We start from the raw sequence: 21,223 nt of genomic DNA, 5'->3' as shown, positions 1-21,223 counted from the left end.
AGTTATTGGGGGCTTATTTCTTTGGATTACACTAACAGTGCAACTGGTTATACCTAGTTTAACAGTATTAGATTTTTGTGACAAGCCCCATAAAACTGTAGGAAACAAACTTCAGAATGATTGGACAGCCCTGAATAGGAAAGTAATTAAAATATGACTAAAACATCAGTCTTCCCTGGGAGGAGGTGAAACCGTTTCTGCATTTCCTGGCACCAATTCAAAATCTCAATTGTTCCTCCTTCAGCTGCTGTTAATAGACAAAAGGACCCTTGATAACTTCTGGATTTAGCTGATTCCTCCTGCTACAAATTCCTTTCCCCAGGCAATACTTTCATAACCAAACTTTGCTAAAAAAACATACTGACATTTGACTTTTAGTATGAATTGGTGGCCTGAGAAATGTAGTTTTTCAGTTTCTGTATCCTCCGTTCAGTCGTGCAGTATTGATGAGATTGGCCTAACAATCTCATGATTGTAAGTAACCATCACAAAACACAAGAGAAATTGAATTTAGCTGTGGTTTATGCATTACTTCTGGGGGAATTCTGCGTTATTGCGCAATGTGGAATTTTGCAGAAATTAATGTTTTTTGCACATAATTTCCTTACCCGCACAGAAATGGGCTGCAGTGCTGCTGGCTGCCGCTAGGGGCTGCTGGACCCGGCAAAGCCCAGGTCGCTCATAAAAGACACTGTTGGTGGGGAGGGGGAGAGAGCTAGAGGGTTCGTGACAGCTGCAGTTCCCTGCATGCCCTGAGGGAAGGAGAGAGTGGTGCGCAGGAAACTCTGTGCAAGCCTGGGACTGAGCATCAGGCTGTTTCTCCTGCTGGATCCCTGGGCTCTGAGGGTAGGGGGTAGGTGTCTGGGCTGGGGGCACGGCTGGGCTTGTGGGGGGGGTGTGGGTGTCTGGGCAAGGGGGGGCCCTGCACCTGGGCTGTGGGGAAGAGGGGGTGCAAGTATCTGGGCAAGGGGGGCAGAATTCCCCCCAGGAGTAAACATCCGTTTACCAAAAGAGCATTTGCCCAAAGAGCTCCCAAAATATTGCTGGCCCACATCTGTAGGCTTCAGAGGCCCCAAAACCTGGCTCTGGCGATAAGCTGTTGTTGCAGAAATGGAAACAGTGGGCTTCAACAGCTGAGATGCTACTTTGGACTTAATGGGAAAATATTTGAGTTTGCTGCTGGGGAATTAGTACAAATGCATTTTTGGATTTCACTTTTTCCAGGTCTACTCCATGCCCCAGTGTAAAACATGCAGATGAGTGGGGTGAACCTTCCAAGTGTGAAAATGGGGATAACTGTCAGTATTGCCATTCTCGTACTGAACAGCAGTTCCATCCTGAGGTAAGAACTGAGGTTATTTTCCCCCACTGTTTAATGTGTTAAATTGAACATGGTTTATCTTAATAATGGAAATAGACAAATATTTCATTTATCATAAGGGCATATCATATAGTAAATCTAATTAGTTTTCTGATCTGTTAAGGAAGTTGCAAGATTTCTGCAACAGTTTTAAGTTGCCTTTTTTAATGTGCTAACTAATACTAGCAATTTTATTTCTGAAGACTGTCTGTGACCTGTCTTCAGAGCACTGTAACTTCACATGTCGTCTTAAAAGTAGATATATTTTATCCAGAGCTGTATGGAATCGGGAGAGTCATTTATGCAGTAGTTAAATTAGTGGATATATTTGCTTTAAAACAAAACGATTTGCTAGGAATATCATTTGTACAGTTACATTAGTCACCTACTAGCATCTTTTAGAACACTAATATGAAAGAGAAGTTAACGTCATAATGTCTTCTGCAATATTTGGACATGGATCAGATTACATTTTCATAGGATTTGTAATTCTCTTTGCCATGCTTCTTAACCCCAAGGTGTAAGATTTGGGTTTAAACAGTCCTTTTCACTATTCAGCATATTTCTTGATCCTGCAATCAAGTCAAAATGATGATTTCTGTGATGCCACAATCATTTGTAGTAAACCTCTGTGGTATAGTCACAGTAGTAGGAAGGTTTCATTGCAGTTGATAGGGGAAAATTGAATAGACCCACGGAAGAAGAAAAGAGAAGAAAACAAAAATTCTTTGTGTCAGTGTGGATTCCACTGTAGGTATGCATGTGTCTCATGGGCATGAGCTTAGAATTTTTTATGCCCTCGTATTCGTGGCACCAAAAGTCACAATACGTTGACCCTCGCTTAGATCCCTCTTATTGTTTATCCTTTGGTCTATGTTCGTACAGCCCCTAGCACATGACTGGGGCTTCTAGGTGCTATGATTATACAAATAATGGAAAAAAAAAAATCTGGGGTAAAGTCCTCAAAACCCTCCTTGACTTGAATGGGCAGAGGCATGACACTGACAGGGAAGAGAGCCTGAGAAAAAACATCAGTACCAAAGTCCACACCAATAGCTGTCTTGTTACCTATCCTGGCACCTATTGACTGACCCTCTTCTCCTTGGTGCTGAGATATGTGTTTGAAGATCTGCCTTCATCCTTCCTCCCAGCACCAGCCCTGGTAGCCTCATCAAAACCGCACCCAACAGTGCTGTTTCTGGAGAAATACTTGTCCTCTCCTGGGCTATTTCTTCTTCCTTGCTTCAAGCACAGAACACTCTCCAGAGGGAGAGAAAGAGAGGAGTGGTATCTTAAAGAGTTCTCCAGCACCACCTACTACCATGCTCTGGTGCATGAATGGTAATGGATGGGCCACCCACAACCTTGCCAATACAACATGCCACTATGGCCATATTTCTCCTACTGAGGTCCTTCTTATGCTGTTGGAGCAGAGCCCCATCACAACACTCAAAGGACGAGGTTAAAGGCACTGTTGGCATCCATAGCTGGTGCTTTTTACCCAGAATCAGAGTTGCTCCCTTCTAAAGAGTCGTCATCATCCCCCTCTGAGGCAGTTGCTCCAACCCTGACATGGGCCATGACCAATTTCCGGGCGTTCCAGGAGCTGCTCTTCAGGATAGTGGAAATTGAGATAAGTGACGGTAATCCAAGAGAAAGTGCATAAGATGGTTAACATCCTAAGCTCCTTGGTGCCCACAAGGATCGCCCTTCCAATTAATGGATGCCTATTAGAACCTGCAAAGGCCTTTTGCACATCTTGGCCTTGCTTTCCTTGACCTCAAAGCAAGTGGAGAAAGCATCAGCTAGCTTTTCGCTTCATTCAGTGTTATGAACTTTTCCTGTAAAATAGTTAATAGTTATCCCTTAGTGTGTTAGTGCGTTTTATTTGGTTAGCCATGAATGGGACTCAGCCTAGGGATGGCACCGGTCCCCAGGCTTTCAGCCCTGTGATCGCTGCAAAAAAACTATGCCCATCAGCGATCCACATAACAGTTGTCTAAGGTGTCTGGGCGAGTCACATATAAGTGACAAGAGACACATCTGCATGTCCTTCAAACCTCGGACTAAGAAGGAACGAGGCACCCATCTCAAAGTGCTCCTAATGGAGGCGGCTCGAGGTCTGACTGTGCACCGAGCACTGCAGCATCGGTTCAGAACGCTCCACTGGTGCTGTCGATAGACCGGCACTGATGCCCCTCCCCGGCACCTGCCAAGCGGCAAAAGAAGACCGGGAGAGGAAGATCTCCTACATCCCGCAAGGGGATGGGGAGGGGAGGAGGGGAGCCAAGGCCCAAGGAGAGCAGCTTGGTACCTCCAACCAGGAGTCGGGCCCAAGCTAAGGTAGAGCGGTCTAGCCCACCCCAACCCATGCCTGCCACACTGGACAGTGACGCGGGCCTTCGTCAGTTAGAGGTCCCGTTGATGCCCGAGGCCCTGCAGGCAGAGCGGGATATCTTAGTGCTACTGGTGCCGCCCACACCAGCTAAGGCGGTACCCCGATCCAGGGGTAAACCCGCCTTGGGACCTTTTCATAAGTCCCCATCTCAGTGGTACCGCTCCCCGTCCTGAGGGACATCTCGCCAGCGCTTGCCCGCACTGAGCCACCAGGCTTTGAAGGCAGGGAGGCAGGCTTGGCGCAACCCTCTTCCATCTCTGGACTCAGGGCAGCGCCCACAGGTCTTGAGATGCTCCTCACTGGTGACCTGGCACAGACCGGTAGAGGTGTGCCCTCCTGGCATCAACAGCACAGAGACTGGCCCAGCGCTTCAGCCATGACCCAGTACTGTTCGCGGGCCCGACAGAGTCAATCACACGGAGTCACCAGTCATCAATATGCTGATACGCGTCACCGCGAAACAGATCTTCTTGGTCAGTAAGAAGGTCTTCCCAGTGACTGACCTGCTCTGGCTCCTGGTCCCGCTCCAGATCCTGGTACCGGTTGAGAAGCGTGAGGCGTAGATCGCTGGAATGCCGTCGCCAATCCACTGAACGCTGCTGGTCTCCGAGGACCCACAAAAGGAATTTTTCTCGAGCGGAGAGTTCCCCATCGAGGTGCAGTGATCGGCACTGCAGCGAATGAGGTCACCAATCCACCAGCTCATGGTCGCCTGAGAGCTCCCACTCATCGTCAAGCTCTGACACCAGGCAGGAGTCGTTGCTGGCAGGCCAAACCCCAGCACCGGTGGTACCCTTGACGTCAGCGGTACCTCCAACTGCTCCATGGCCCTAGGCCCAATGGCTGGCTGCCTGGTACCTGTGGAACCCATAGGGTTTTACCCAGCCTTCCTAAGGGCTTAAGTCAGTGGCGGGTGCCTTGGACAAACCATCAGCCTCAGTATCCCGCCCTTCTCTGGAAACAGATGTCCCCAAAAGGAGAACCCTTCAGGCTCTCACGGACCCCGGGGAACAGCTGGTTGGACCACCTATGGATGTGGCAGACCCCACGGCACTGGCTTCTTCCTCATCTTCTCCAGGAGAGGCAAGGCCAACTGAGAGCTACACCTGAGAATAAAGACTCAAAGAGGCTGGATTTGTTTGGACGCAAAGTTTATACGTCCTCCAGTTGAGGTTGGCTAACCACCAAGCCCACCTTGGCCGCTATGACTTCAATATGTGGCAAGCCATGGCCAAATTTGAAGATTCGCTTCCCTAGGACACCAGGAAAGAGTTCCGGGCGATCCTCGATGAGGGCAGGGCTGTGGCCAGGATGGCCCTTCAAGCAGCCTCGGTCGCGGCAGACTCCGCAGAATGCACCGTGGCCTCAGCCATCTCCATGTGAAGGGTGTTCTGGCTCCTTCTCTCAGGCTTATCAACGGAGGCCCAGCAGTTGATACAGGACCTTCCTTTTGACGGTCAGGCACTGTTTGCTGAGCAGACAGACAATAAATTACACTGGTTAAAGAACTTCTGTACTACATTGAAAACCCTAGGGCTCTACGTCCCACATCTAGCGTGCAAGCGGTTCAACCTGCAACAGCCACCGGGTCAAGGGAGCCAACCCAGGCAGGAGACGGCTCATAAGAAGAGCAGAAGCTACATACGTCAGCAGAACCACCAGTCTTCGCCCTCTATCCAGTCGGGCGCTACCCACAACAGACAGAATGACAAGCAGGCATTTTGAGGGTGCGCCTGAAGCTGACCTACCAGACTGTACCCCAGAGCCATCCTCCTTATGTTTCTCCAACCGCCTCTCTTTTTCCTCCTTTCATGGACCGTGATAATGTCAGACTGCTAGGTCCTCAACACAGTGGCCGTGGGCCATACCCTCCTTTCTATCCCCTCTCCAACCTCCCCTTCCCTGTCCCTCTTCGGGGACCCTTCTCACGAAAGTCTTGTTGCACAGAAGGTGAAGCGCCTGCTACAGCTGAGAGTGGTGGAAGACGTTCCTCACGAATACAGGAACAAGAGGTTCTGTTCCTGGTACTTTCTAATCCCAAAGGCCAAGGGCAGTCTAAGACCTATCCTGGACCTGCGAGATCTCAACAAATACCTAAAGAAGTTGAAGTTACACATGGTCTTCCTGGCCTCCATCATCCCCTCCCTGGATCCGGGAGGCTGGTATGCCGCCCTCTACTTGAAGGACGCAGATAGGTTTTTTATTTTTTTTTTTTAAAGCATATAACTTTCATATAGCGATTTTCCAAGAACACAGGCACTTCCTATGCTTCACGGTGAGATCAAACGACTACCTTTTCGGCCTACCAACAGCACTGAGGGTGTTTACCAAGTGCATGTCGGTGGTAGCAGCTTACCTCAAGCATTGGGGTATCAAAATATACCCATATCTTGATGACTGGATGGTCAAAGGTCGCTCCAGGTACCAAGTCCAAAGGGACATCATGATGCTACAGGTCACATGCCGGTCCCTGGGCCTATTGGTGAATGACAAAAAGTCAACGTTAGTTCCAATACAAAGGTTAGAGTTCATCGGAGCAGTGCTCGACTCCACCTGCGCCAGAGCTTTTCTGCCACAGGAGAGGTTCCAGGCAATGATGGACCTCATTGCGGGGGTCTTTGCGTTCTCTCTAACCACTGCCCGGGTATGTCATCGTTTGATAGGCCACATGGAAGCATGTACATATATCATCCGCCATGCAAGGCTCAGAATGCAGCTCTTGCAGCAGTGGCTGGCAACATAGAATCATAGAATATCAGGGTTGGAAGGGACCTCAGGAGGTCGTCTTGTCCAACCCCCTGCTCAAAGCAGGACCAATCCCCAATTAAATCATCCCAGCCAGGGCTTTGTCAAGCCTGACCTTAAAAACTTCTAAGGAAGGAGATTCTACCACCTCCCTAGGTAACACATTCCAGTGTTTCACCACCCTCTTGGTGAAAAAGTTTTTCCTAATATCCAACCTAAACCTCCCTCACTGTAACTTGAGACCATTACTCCTTGTCCTGTCCTCTTCTACCACTGAGAATAGTCTAGAACCATCCTCTCTGGAACCACCTCTCAGGTAGTTGAAAGCAGCTATCAAATCCTCCCTCATTCTTCTCTTCTGCAGACTAAACAATCCCAGTTCCCTCAGCCTCTCCTCATAAGTCATGTGTTCCAGACCCCTAATCATTTTTGTTACCCTTCGCTGGACTCTCTCCAATTTATCCACATCCTTCTTGTAGTGTGGGGCCCAAAACTGGACACAGTACTCCAGATGAGGCCTCACCAATGTCGAATAGAGGGGAACGATCACGTCCCTCGATCTGCTCGCTATGCCCCTACTTATACATCCCAAAATGCCATTGGCCTTCTTGGTAACAAGGGCACACTGCTGACTCATATCCAGCTTCTCGTCCACTGTCACCCCTAGGTCCTTTTCCACAGAACTGCTGCCTAGCCATTCGGTCCCTAGTCTGTAGCGGTGCATTGGGTTCTTCCGTCCTAAGTGCAGGACCCTGTACTTATCCTTATTGAACCTCATCAGATTTCTTTTGGCCCAATCCTCCAATTTGTCTAGGTCCCTCTGTATCCTATCCCTGCCCTCCAGCGTATCTACCACTCCTCCTAGTTTAGTATCATCCGCAAATTTGCTGAGGGTGCAATCCACACCATCCTCCAGATCATTTATGAAGATATTGAACAAAACCGGCCCCAGGACCGACCCCTGGGGCACTCCACTTGACACCGGCTGCCAACTAGACATGGAGCCATTGATCACTACCCGTTGAGCCCGACAATCTAGCCAACTTTCTACCCACCTTATAGTGCATTCATCCAGCCTATACTTCTTTAACTTGCTGACGAATACTGTGGGAGACCGTGTCAAAAGCTTTGCTAAAGTCAAGAAACAATACATCCACTGCTTTCCCTTCATCCACAGAATCAGTAATCTCATCATAGAAGGCAATTAGATTAGTCAGGCATGACCTTCCCTTGGTGAATCCATGCTGACTGTTCCTGATCACTTTCCTCTCATGTAAGTGCTTCAGGATTGATTCTTTGAGGACCTGCTCCATGATTTTTCCGGGGACTGAGGTGAGGCTGACTGGCCTGTAGTTCCCAGGATCCTCCTTCTTCCCTTTTTTAAAGATTGGCACTACATTAGCCTTTTTCCAGTCATCCGGGACTTCCCCCGTTCGCCACGAGTTTTCAAAGATAATGGCCAATGGCTCTGCAATCACAGCCGCCAGTTCCTTTAGCACTCTCGGATGCAACTCGTCCGGCCCCATGGACTTGTGCACGTCCAACTTTTCTAAATAGTCCCTAGCCACCTCTTTCTCCACTGAGGGCTGGCCATCTACTCCCCATGCTGTGATGCTCAGCGCAGCAGTCTGGGAGCTGACCTTGTTCATGAAGACAGAGGCAAAAAAAGCATTGAGTACATTAGCTTTTTCCACATCCTCTGTCACTAGGTTGCCTCCCTCATTCAGTAAGGGGCCCACACTTTCCTTGGCTTTCTTCTTGTTGCCAACATACCTGAAGAAACCCTTCTTGTTACTCTTAACATCTCTTGCTAGCTGCAGCTCCAGGTGTGATTTGGCCCTCCTGATTTCATTCCTACATGCCCGAGCAATATTTTTATACTCATCCCTGGTCATATGTCCAACCTTCCACTTCTTATAAGCTTCTTTTTTATGTTTAAGATCCGCTAGGATTTCACCGTTAAGCCAAGCTGGTCGCCTGCCATATTTACTATTCTTTCGACTCATCGGGATGGTTTGTCCCTGTAACCTCAACAGGGATTCCTTGAAATACAGCCAGCTCTTCTGGACTCCTTTCCCCTTCATGTTAGTCCCCCAGGGGATCCTACCCATCCGTTCCCTGAGGGAGTTGAGGTCTGCTTTCCTGAAGTCCAGGGTCCGTATCCTGCTGCTTACCTTTCTTCCCTGCGTCAGGATCCTGAACTCAACCAACTCATGGTCACTGCCCCCCAGATTCCCATCCACTTTTGCTTCCCCCACTAATTCTTCCCTGTTTGTGAGCAGCAGGTCAAGAAAAGCTCCCCCCCCTAGTTGGCTGCTCTAGCACTTGCACCAGGAAATTGTCCCCTATGCTTTCCAAAAACTTCCTGGATTGTCTATGCACCGCTGTATTGCTCTCCCAGCAGATATCAGGAAAATTAAAGTCACCCATGAGAACCAGGGCATGCGATCTAGTAGCTTCTGTGAGTTGCCGGAAGAAAGCCTCATCCACCTCATCCCCCTGGCCTGGTGGTCTGTAGCAGACTCCCACCACTACATCACTCTTGTTGCTCATACTTCTAAACTTAATCCATAGACACTCAGGTTTTTCTGCAGTTTCGTACCGGAGCTTTGAGCATTCATACTGCTCCCTTACATACAGTGCTACTCCCCCACCTTTTCTGCCCTGCCTGTCCTTCCTGAACAGTTTATAACCATCCATGACAGTACTCCAGTCATGTGAGTTATCCCACCAAGTCTCTGTTATTCCAATCACGTCATAATTCCTTGACATCACCAGGACCTCCAGTTCTCCCTGCTTGTTTCCAAGGCTTTGTGCATTCGTATATAAGCACTTGAGATAACCTGCTGATCGCCCCTCATTCTCAGTCTATTCCCAGTCCAGAGATCACCTCAGCAGTTCCTTTTTCTCTCACCATGAGTAGTCACTCCATCCAGAGGTAGACCGATTGCTCTTCCAGAGGTGGGGAACTCTCTGAGTGGACTTGTTCGCCACCAGACAGAACAGGAAATGTCATCAGTTCTGTTTCCTGCAGGGCCTGGGCAAGGGCTCCCTCTCAGATGGCTTTCTCCTTCCATGGTCAGGGGGCCTCATGTACTCGTTCCCGCCGATCCCGCACATCAGCAGAGTCCTGTCAAAGATCAAGAGAGACAAGGCCCAAGTCGTCATGATCACCCCGGCGTGGCCGTGCCAGCATTGGTTCGGCACACTGATGGACCTGGTGGCGACTGCTCCTTGACCCCTTCCCGACCGACTGGATCTGATTTCGCAAGATCCATGGTGCCTCCTACACCCCAACCTCACCTTCCTCCACCTCACAGCGTGGATGCTGCATGGTTGAACTCGGAGGAGCAGGCCTGCTCTAACGAGGCCCAGCAAGTCCTCCTGGAAAGCAGGAAGCCTTCCACCAGAGCAATTTACCTTGCCAAGTGGATGAGGTTCTCCCACTGGGTGTCTGAGTGTAGCATCTCTCCGTCGCGCTCCTCCTTACAATCTATCTTAGATTACCTGCTTCATCTTAAGAACCAGGGGCTGGCCCTCTCTTCCATCAGGGTGCACCTTGCGGCCATCTTCGCTTTTCACCCACCAATCCAGGGTCAGACGATGTTCTCGCATGACATGTCGCTCAGATTCCTGAGGGGCCTCGGAGAGACTCTTCCCGCCGGTCCTGGCCTCTGTCCCACAGTGGGACCTTAACTTGGTTCCTTCTAGGCTCATGGGCCCGTCCTTTGAGCCTATGGCCTCCTGCTCCCTTTCCCACCGGTCATGGAAGGTCGCTTTCCTTGCGGCGGTAACATCGGCAAGATGAGTGTTGGAGATTAAAGCCCTGACATAGGAACCACCGTATATAGTGTTCTACAAAGACAAAGTTCTACTGTGACTCCATCTGGCCTTTCTGCCGAAAGTGGTGTCTTCCTTCCACGTCAACCAGGACATCTTCCTCCTGGTGTTTTGTCCGAAGCTGCACACCACTAGTGAGGAAAGGAGGCTACACGCCCTGGATGTCAGACGTGCTCTGGCATTTTACCTGGAGCATACCAAGGCCTTCCGCAGGTCGACCCAGCTCTTCATCACGACAGCGGACAGGATGAAGGGCCTTCTGGTGTTCTCGAAGAGGATTTCCAACTGGATCACCTCCTGCATCCGGACCTGTTACAAGCTAGCACAGGTCCCACTGCTGCTGATTGTGAGGGCCCATTTGACCGAAGTTCAGGCATCCTCAGCAGCCTTTCTGGAGCACATTCCCATCCAGGACATTTGCAGAGTCGTGACGTGGTCTTCGGTTCACGGTGCATTATACCATCACTCAGCAGGCCAGAGATGACTCTGAGTTCGGCAGAGCTGTGTTGCAGTCTACATGTCTATGAACTCCTACCTGCCTCTGTTGGTACTGCTTGGGAGTCATCTAATATGGAATGGACATGAGCAAGCACTTGAAGAAAAGACAGTTACAGAACAAGTAACTGGTGTTCTTCGAGATGTGTTGCTCATGTCCATTCCATAACCCGCTCTCCTTCCCCACTGTTGGAGTTTCTGGCAAGAAGGAACTGAGGGTGGGGGGAGCCAGCGGCGCCCCTTACACCACAGCATGTGCACGCCACTCCAGAGGGTGCCAGAGCCAGTCCCCTACGGATACCACTAAATTTTCAGTTTTCACAGTGGGAAGAGGTAAATAGTGAAGTCCTGGAAGGATCTGTACTGGGACCAATGCTGTTCAACATATTCATACGTGATTTGGAAAACGGGGTAAACAGTGAGGTGACAAAGTTTGCAAGTGATACAAAATTACTCAAGATAGTTAAGTCCAAAGCAGACTGGGAAGAATTGCAAAGGCTCTCACAGAACTGCCAGACACAGTGGCAGAGGACATTCAGTGTTGATAAATGTAAAGTAATGCATGTTGGAAAACATAATCCCAATGATACATGCATACAAAATGAGTTGTTACTACTCTGGAAAGAGATCTTGGAGTCACTGTGGATAGTTCTCTGAAAATGTCTGCTCAGAGTGCAGCAGCAGTCAAAAAAAGTTTACAGTGTTAGGAACCATTGGGAAAGGGATGGATTTATAAAACAGAAAATATCATAATGCCCCTATATAAATCGATCATACACCCACACTTTGAATACTGTGTGCAGTGTTTCCCCATCTCCAAAAAGATTATTAGAATTGGAAGGAGTACAGAGAAAGGAAGTAAAAGTGATTAAGGATATGGAACAGCTTCCATACAAACAGAGGTTAAAAAACCTGGGACTGGTCAGCTTAGAAAAGAGATGACTAAAGGGATCATAGAATTTCCCAAAAATAATTCCTAGAGCTTCTCTTTTAGAAAAACATCCAATCTTGATTTAAGAATCATCAGTGATGGAAAATCCACCACGACTTGTGGTTATTTACCCTCACTGTTAAAAAATTATGCATTGTTTCCTGTCTGATTTTTGTCTAGCTTCAACTTCCAGCCATTGGATTGTTACACCTTTCTTTGCTAGAACTAAGAGCCAACTGTTAAATATTTGTTCCCCAGATAGGTACTTATACATTGTAATCATGTCACCCCTTAACTTTCTCTTTGTTAAACTGAATAGATTGAGCTCTTATGCTATTAGCACCCAGATAATTTTAAAGTTATTCACTTCCTATTTTTTTAGATTTACAAATCTACAAAGTGCAATGACATCCGCCAAACAGGTTACTGCCCGCGGGGTCCATTTTGTGCATTTGCACATGTTGAAAGTGAGTATGAAACGGTTCTTTTGTAACAATGTTAATAAAATTCCCACGATCATGCAGTAGAGAATGTTTGTTTTTATTTCACTTAAAAAAAAAAAAGAAAGAAAGAAAAAGAAATGTTTTATCCTGTTCTGTTACCTTGCATCTATGATTTCATCACTACTTTGCATCAAACTCCTCATGGCAACAGTGGAAGTGGAAAATGCATTACTTGTGAAATGGACTGTACCTGTTGTTTATTTGGGCCCCAGCAAACACTTATGTAGATATTCTACTTTAAGCATGTAAATAGCCCCATCAATTTCAATGGGACTACTAACATGTTTAAAGGTATTAGAGCGATAAGGTGAATGAGGTAATATCTTTTATTGGACAAGCTTCTTACCTCACTCACCTGTCTCTCTAATACCTTGGAACCGACATGACAATAACAACACATGTTTAAAGGTGAGTATGTGTATAAGTATTTGCAGGACCTGGTGCTTTAGTAACCTGCAGAGAGGTGTCACGGACAAGTGACGCTTCCCTTACCCTCTCCCATCCTCAGCACTTCCAGGCTGTTGTAGCCAAGAAGCAGGAAAGAGGCACATCTTTTTAGAGTTCTCCTACTTTCTGTTTTCACTTATATGAAAAAGATTAATACATTGAAGAGGTGTGATACTTTAGCAGTCACAAAGTTCCTAGAAATGCTGTAGCCCTACATTCCAATTGATAAGTAAATTTACTAAGTATTTCCTCTGTGAACAAAACAGCAGAAACCTATTTTTCAGGGTCAAATGCTGTTGATGGGAACTGCATATGTTTCAGGGAAGGAGGAAACAAAGCACAGTGCACCAGAGACAGAAATTGAGACTTTATATTGACTTCAGTAAGAACAGGATCAGGCCTAATCCCCTACCTCCACTCGCACTATCCAATGATGCAGAAAGGGTGGTGATTTTTGTTACTCCTGAGGGAATTCTGCACCAAAAAATTAAATTCTGGGCCAAAAAAATAAAAATTCCATGCACTATATTTTAAAATTCTGCAAAGTCTGCATATTTTATTTGTCAATAAATAAATGTGGAGGCCCCAAGCATAGCAGTGGGGAGCACTAGCTGCATGGAGGTAAGAAATCACCCTGCAGTCCCTTACCCGCATGGGACATGAACTCAGCTATGAAGCTGCTCCTGACCCTGACACAGTGCAAGGGCTGGGGCTGCCCCACAAACACCACGGGGCCCTGCCCCTCCATGCCAGGCGCACCAAGATAGCAGGTGAGAAGGGCAGAGTCTTGCATGCAAGCCCAGCCGTGGCCCTCGATGCAGGTGTGGGATCAGCTAAGCCTGCTTGCCCAACTGTGGGGGGGATATAGGTACTTGCTGAGAGAGTTCAGGGTGTGGCAATCTGGGTGTGAGGTGCTCAGTGAGGGGTCCAGCTGCGGGGGGATCTGGATGCACAGGGGCTGGTGGGGGCGGGGTGGGAGGTTCCGGGTTTAGGGGGAAATGGACTCTGCAGGGGGTCCAGGTGAAGGTGTTTGGGGCTTAGGAAGGGGTGTCTAGGCTGGGGGGGATGGGGTTTAGCAAGGGGATCTGGGTGTGGAGGACTCAGTGGGGGATCTGGGTACTGGGGGAGTGGGGTTGGGGTCTGGGTGCAGCTGGTTGGGGCTTGGTGGGGTGGGGGTCCGGGTGCAGGAAGTTAATCGGAGTGATCCAGGTGCTGGGGGGTCTGGGTGCAGGGGGGCTCCTGATGCAGGGGGTGAGGCTTGGTGGTGTAGAGGTTCAGGTACGGGGGGCTCGTTGGGGGTGGTCTGGGTATGGGTGGGTCCGGATGTACAGGGATTGGGTGGATGCGGGAGCAGCTCCCCATACAGTGACCCGTCCCACCACAGCTGAGGAATGATGATGGCAGGAAGTGGGCAGGGAGTGCGGAGCTTCCTGCAGCCGCGGGACGTTTCTGGGAGTTGGTCTGACCCAGCCATGGCCATTCCTTACAAGGGAAGAGGAAGTCATCTCCCTCCCTGGCCGCAGCACAGCTGAGATTAGCAGCTGAGCCCAGTGCAGGGTAGGAGCCACAGAATTACTTTTCTGCCGGGTGCCCCAAACAATGCGCCTGCGCAGCTGGGGAGGGACGTGTGACCACTTTTGTGGCTTACCTTTGCTTCCTCGTCAGAGAGTCATTTTTCTGCGGGGAAGCAAAGAAATATGCAAGGGACATGAATTCTGCATGCACACAGTGATGCAGAATTCCCCCAGGAGTAGTGTGTGGAGCATGTGTGGTTCAGGCTCTTCATAAAAGACAAAAGACAGTGAGAAAATAGTGGTAACATAGGGACGGGTATTCAGAACTAGGTCAGGACTTTATTTCCTTTCCTCCTATATCATCAAAATATTTGCAGCTGGGAGCCAGGTCAGGATTTACTGGGAGTAAAAAGAATGCAAAAGTTGGATTTACATCAAGCAGTGATAGGAGATTCAAGTGGCCCATTCTTTCTATATAGGTTCTTATGTAGCTCTTACCACTGTGGTTTCTCTGTCTCTCTCTGCCAGTAGCAACAGCCCTTAGCTCAGTCCTGCAGTCCTGACCTTCCACCTCTCTTGCTCAAGTATGATCAGTAGAAAAGAACCCTTCCATATTTCCAGTGGGAGGAAGAGAGAGAGGCTCCATAGCCAGGGACCCTATCTCATAAGAAAGGTGACAGGGAGAATCTTATCCCATGACTCCTGTTTCTTTGGCCCCTAAGATCCTGTATGCATCTCCCCCTATCTTCAGTGAGATCCTAGTTTCTCAGACCAGGCAATCCCCTTTGCCCCACTGTGCAGGGGAGGCACAAAGTCTCTTATGCCCACTCCCCTTCCCCATGGCTGTAAGGGAGAGAGATTCATCTCATCTTTGGAGGTTCTTCAGAAGCAGCTGACTTTCTCTTCTCTTCATTTTTTGTGGAAGCTGGCAGGTCGGGTCCCTTTCACTATCCACTGGAACTGGGCTTCCACTGGTGTCATTGCTGCTACTCTGCTCCCTTTTAGGTCTCACCTATCAGTCTTCTCCCACTGGTTGGGGCAGCCCACAACTCTTTCAACTGGCACAGTCCCCAAAAAGTCTTCTCTGTTAACAGGGGAGGATTGAAACCCTGTCCCAAAGGGTGAAGAGCAGTGGGGAATTGCCAGCTGCCTTTGAAAAACTTAGCAGGGGAATGAGCCAGTCAGCTACTCCTAAAAACATTGGAAGGGAAGCCTTGGGCTTCTGTAGGACTCTTCAGTGCTGTTGGTGCTCTGATTGTCAGTGTGTCAAAAACACGCACTTCCATTTGACTTCCTAGAAGATTGCACCCCTTCATGTTGGACCCATACCTGGCCATAGCAACCCACGCGTTCATGATCTCCAGTCTAATGTATCAGAGGGGTAGCCGTGTTAGTCTGGATCTGTAAAAGCAGCAAAGAGTCCTGTGGCACCTTATAGACTAACAGATGTATCGGATCCGACGAAGTGGGTATTCACCCACGAAAGCTTATGCTTCAATACATCTGTTAGTATATAGGGTGCCACAGGACTCTTTGCCGCTTTTACAGAGTCTAATGCTGATTCTAGGAATGAAGCCATACCTGAAAAAGCTCTGTTTGATTTAAAAAAAACACACAAAAACCAGCCAATTTGATTAGCAGCAGGTTGTCATGAGTGCATTACCCTGATACTGCACTCTGCACTGGCTGTCTGGTGAAGAGAGAGCCCCTTTCAAAGGCTGTGTCCTAATATTCAAAGCCCTCTGTGGGACTGGCCCAAATTCTCTGAGAGATCGTCTTTTCCTTAGCAACCATCTCATATAGTAGCTATGTCCCAGTGGAACAATGAAATCGTTGACCAACTAGGGGAGGCTGATGAATGCAAATGTTAGAACTTTTGCAGGAACTGGACTTAGACTATGGTACTCACTCCTTCAAGGAATTAGAATGCTACACAGTATTCCAAATGTAATACCAAACTCATTTCTGTGACTTTTCCTCAATAAGTACATAAAACATGAGCAAAAATGCCAATAAACTAATCACGCCAGTTCCCTTATAGGCTAGGAAGGAAGGGAGCGAGACTGTTTCTATTTTTAAAAACTTGGGAGGCACTCCAATCCTACTTTGATGGGGACTGTATAAGTATGTAAATAAATATGCTCATTTATGAGATTTGGGATTGATGTGCAGCTGTGTATATGGGGAGCGAAGCTAACTGAACAAGGAGGGCTGGAGCAGTGACCTAGAAGGGAGCGTGAGGGTGGCAGTAACCAGAACTGCACTTCTGATGTGAGGGTGTGAGGGGCTGCTGGGCAGTATTTTTCCTCTAAACTTTTCTCTAGCAGTGACTGTAACTGCCTCATAAAGCAATCCAGAATGAGGACACAACCCCAAGGGAGAGTGGAAGTAAATAACATTAGATAAGTCAGCATCTTCTGTCTTCACATCCATTTTTTGCATATTCAGTCAGGCAGAGGATGAGCAGGGGGGCTACCTGTGTTCCTTCTGCAGAGTGACGGCGCTTAGTCTGGAGTCTGTCTGCACAATGATAGTTATTACTCATCTCCCCTGTGTCTCCTTTGTTTTTTAATTGTCCCCTACTCCTGCACTTGAGACATAAGACAAAGGAAATATGTTGGATACAGCATTTGGACACAGAGTACAAAGGCAGAATCATGCAGTAATTAAAACATAGCTCATCAGGTACAAAAATTACACCATGAGAAACAATCCTCAACTATGCTACCTCCCCTGAAGAGAGGTAATGGTGCTGAATTTACATGTCCCACTGTTCCATCTGTCATTATCATGGCATGTACTCTTCTGCATGATGTCATAACTGTTAGTTGTCCTTGGCAGAAGGAAGGTTTGTGCAGGACACAGTTTATTATGGCCCTTCAGAAATACAGTTGTGAACAGAGATGAAAAATAAGAGACATTTTGAATAGAAAATTTTGGCTAAATCTGTGGAATTTCTTCAGGGGATGATCAGATTTTTTTTTTTTCTAGCCCTGTTTCTTTTTTAATACCCCGTGTTCATGAATCAAGGGGTAAGGAATGTCAGTCAGCTTATTCAACTAAATATCTGTTGCTAATGCATTATTTGTGTAGAAAACCCACACAAACCTAAATGTCCAAATTTTTAATAAATACCATTTTAAAGAGTACTTTTATTTATATATTCCAAAGGGCAGTAAGTAATGAATATCTAAATTAACCAAATCTGAAATGTTCAATAGAATACTGATGTTGTCTTCAGAACACCAGGAAGTGATGTGTGGGTCCAGTTACTTTGAATTAATTTTTCTGGCATAAAAATTGAAATTAAATAGTTAGAATGACCACTTAAATGTCAATATTTTCTTAGTTTACTATATCCACTTAAGATAAGCAGTGGAAATTCCAGATTCTTCTTCAAGTAGTGTCCCTGTGGATGCTCCATTGTGGGTATGTGTGTTCCTGCACCTTTGATTGAAGATCTTTGGTAGCAGTGTCCATTTGGCCTGGACATGCTTTCTGTGTCTTTCATGCTCTGCCTCACGGCTAATTAATGCTGCACAGGTGAACTGCCTTCTCAATCTCCCCTGGCTAGAGACAGAGCGATTAGCAGTCCATTCGCCCATACTTTAGATCTTTAGAATTGTTTTTCAGATACTCTTAGTGTTTTCGTCAGTTTTTTCTTCTTAGTGTTATAGGGTTTCCATTAGTTTCTTTCCTGTTTTAAAGAAAAAGAAATGTTTTTATTTTATCTCTGTCCTTCCCCAGGGATTGCCCACAGTAGAGGGCATGCCCAGCTTCCCCGGGTTTAAGAAGTGCCTCTCCTTCAGGGAGGCTATACCGGTTACACACAGACATTTAGGCGTTTAGTGCCTCGGAGAGGCCCATATTCCATAAAAGTGTACTTTTTGCCAGCAGCTAAAAGCCAGATCCCGAAAAATCCAGGAATTAAAGTTAAAGCTACTCCTTATGGAGGGAGCTCTTCAACCTGTGCCTGACCCTGGCCCCGAATATCCTTGACAGCATGAACCATCACTAGAGCATTTTACTTCCAAAGAGGGGGAGCTGAGAAAGAAGTCTTCAGATTCCCCTCGCAAGATCTCCCAAAAGAGAGCTGTAAGGCCTCATACTGAATCCCAAACCAGCCAGATGAGATCCCCAGCACGTTCAGTTACTTTGGCTCTGACGGCTAAAAGCATGGTACGCACAACTCGCATGGGTCTTCCGATGCATACACAGCTAGTAAGCTATGGGCACAGGCTCAAAAACAGTGGCACCGCCTGTCAGAGACGAATTTACATATACTGTGTCTACGAAGACATCATCATTGCAGAAACTCTCGGTACCAATAACTTTAAAACAACGCTCGTCGGACCACCTGTCTTGAGCAAGATTGCTGGATTCCTCGGTACTGATGAGTCAACACCAACATGCCCTGGCAGTACCGATTATGGCACCACAGGAGTTTCGATTTTCCAGGGACCTCATGGTATCTGAGACCCCAGAGTCCATTCTACTCAGTACCGGGGGTTCGGTACTGAGTGCATCTTGAAGCCCAGAATCACCACCAGCACTGAGGCGTTCAGCTTCACTAATATCTAGCAGAGTCTCAGATAGTGACCAGGAGGATATCCTCTCTCGGCATTTGCCATGGACCTTCTCTCTACTAACCAGGGCCTTCTCAGCTACATCCTCACTCTTTGTTTCAGCCCCCATGATATGACCAACAGTGGATTCCGCCACCCATGCCCTTTCTACCATCCCAGTGGCAATACTAGGATCCATGGGCAGCCTACAGGCACCATGCTTCCCAGGCATTTAGTGTCACCCACCGGGAGTCTGAGATGCTCTCTTCCAACCTCTGTCTCCAGAACCTCATAAGGAAACTGAGGAGCAGGAAATCAGACTCGCAGATGAGGCCACACCGCAAACCAATATCTCCTCTTCTTTCCCAGATGAGGTGGCAATGTCCCCTCCACTGTCCATAGCAGACGATTTCAAACTCTTTCTGGACCTTACAAAGAGATTGGGGGAGACACTGCAGATCCCTCTCAAGGAGGTGAAGGATACCAACCGTAAGTTGTTGGACAAACTGCATATGCCCTCCTCTCAAAGATCACCCTCCCAATTAATGAAGTGTGCTTGGATCCGGCTAACGTCATATGGCAAACACCAGCCTCAGTCACACCAACATGCAAACTGGCCAACAAATATACTATGTCCCTTCCAAGGATACAGCATTCCTTTTTTCACACTCTCCACCTAATTCCATCATTGTGGATGTGGTGAATTCTCATGGCCGCCAACATCACGTGAAATCCACCCCCTTATGATAGAGACTGGAAAAGACTTGACTTATTTGGAAGGAAGGTGTACTCCTCAGCGACCTTGTAATTTAGAATTGCAAACTACCAGGCCTTAATGGCAAAATATGACCACATCACTTACGCCAAAAGACCACCTGCCAGAAGCACAATGAGAACAGTTTAGGCCATCATACATGGGGGCAGTTAGTGGTCAGAACAGCACTCCAGACTGCACTAGATGCCACAGATACAGCAGCCCACTTGGTATCAACAGTGGTAGTGATGTCATGGGAGTTGTGGCTACACCTTTCAGGGCTGCCAAAAGAGGTACAGACGATGGCCGAGGACCTCCCTTTCAAAGGCTCCAAATTATTTGCAGATAAGACTGATGCATCACTCCATGCTCTCAAGGACTCCAGGGCCACACTTCGGTCATTGGGGATCTGTACACCAAGTCAGAAAAAGAAATTTAGTCCTCAGTCCTCCCACAAATCATGTCTGCCTCAGTACCTATCACAGCACTGCTATGAGCCACAGCGAAAGAAGTCTCAATTTCAGAGGTGAAAACCATCAGTCCCTCAACCTCCCACCTCAAAACCCTAGTTTTGACGCCTTGGTTGAGGCCCTGAGAGACCACTCCCTACAACATCAGCTGCAACTCAAGAACCATTTGCATCCCTTTGAATGCCGCCTTTCTCTGTTCCTCCAAAATTGGGTCTTGGAGATGATCTCCAATGGATACTCTATCCATTTCACCTCCCTCCCTCCCTCCCTGTCCCTCGTCAGGGACCCTTCTCATTAGAGACTGTTAAGACAGGAAATAGATCATCTGCTATGCCTGGGAGCCATAGAACCTATTCTGGCTCATCTCGGATGCAAAAGCTTTTATTCATGATATTTCCTGATCTCTCCCCTTCCCCCCGCCCCCCCCCCCCCAAAAAAAAAAAAAGGTTGGAGACTCATAGTGGATCTCAGAGCACTGAACAAATACGTGCAGGCACAAAAATTGAAGACTGTCAGAATAGCAGCGATTATTCCATCTCTGGAACAGGAAGATTCGTTCTTGGTCTTGACCTCCAGTCAGAAATACTTGTGCTCCCTTTCTTCCACTCATGAGAAATGCACTCACAAAAATCATGACAGACAACATAGTGTGCATGTACTACATAAATCATCAAGGGGGTGCTTTAGCACTTCCCTTGGCATGGAAGTGCTAAAGCTATGGAATTGGCACATTCGGCACAATATTTTAATTTCTGGCGCCTACCTACTGGGCGTGCAACATACCACAGCAGTGTCAGTTGCAAGTTGTCACATGACCGCGAGCGGGAAATGAACTCAACAGTACTCTGCAGCATAGTCTAACAATGGGGAACCCCAACAATAGACTTGTTCGCTATTTACTTGAACAGGAAATGCCCCTGCTATTGCTCCAGAGATGGTCTCGGAAAACACTCATTAGGGGACGTTCTCCTTCTCCTAGCAGAAAAAGGCGTCCTATACGTCTTTCCCCATTTCGTCTGCTCCTGAAAGTCCTGATAAAAATAAAAAGAGAAAAAGCAAATGTTATACTGATTGGTCACACCTGGCTGAGACAGATGTGGTACCCATACCTGTCTCAGCTTGTGACATGTCCACCAGTCCCTCTTCAACCCACTCCTTATCTCCTCTCACAGGACAACCCACTCCTTATCTCCTCTCACAA

The 21,223-nt window shown here is 47.6% G+C and overlaps 1 protein-coding gene across 5 annotated transcripts in view; it reads left to right on the top strand.

The window, feature by feature from the left end:
• The window catches only part of UNKL (unk like zinc finger), a 150,001-nt gene that overhangs the window by 47,975 nt on the left and 80,803 nt on the right, over positions 1-21,223 (top strand). For 4 of the 5 annotated variants that reach the window (XM_074964896.1, XM_074964895.1, XM_074964894.1 and 1 more), the window contains 2 exons: positions 1,225-1,342; positions 12,152-12,236. The exons of the other annotated variant lie outside the window; for it this stretch is intronic. In XM_074964896.1, the coding sequence (XP_074820997.1) occupies positions 1,225-1,342; positions 12,152-12,236 (203 nt within the window). The remainder of the gene's footprint in view (positions 1-1,224; positions 1,343-12,151; positions 12,237-21,223) is intronic. 5 annotated transcript variants of the gene reach the window in all.

The sequence above is a fragment of the Natator depressus genome, chromosome 10 (assembly GCF_965152275.1).
Source record: "Natator depressus isolate rNatDep1 chromosome 10, rNatDep2.hap1, whole genome shotgun sequence".
Classification (NCBI taxonomy): domain Eukaryota; kingdom Metazoa; phylum Chordata; order Testudines; family Cheloniidae; genus Natator; species Natator depressus.
Note: the sequence above shows the minus strand (reverse complement) of the source record. Positions and strands in the feature narration are given on the sequence as shown.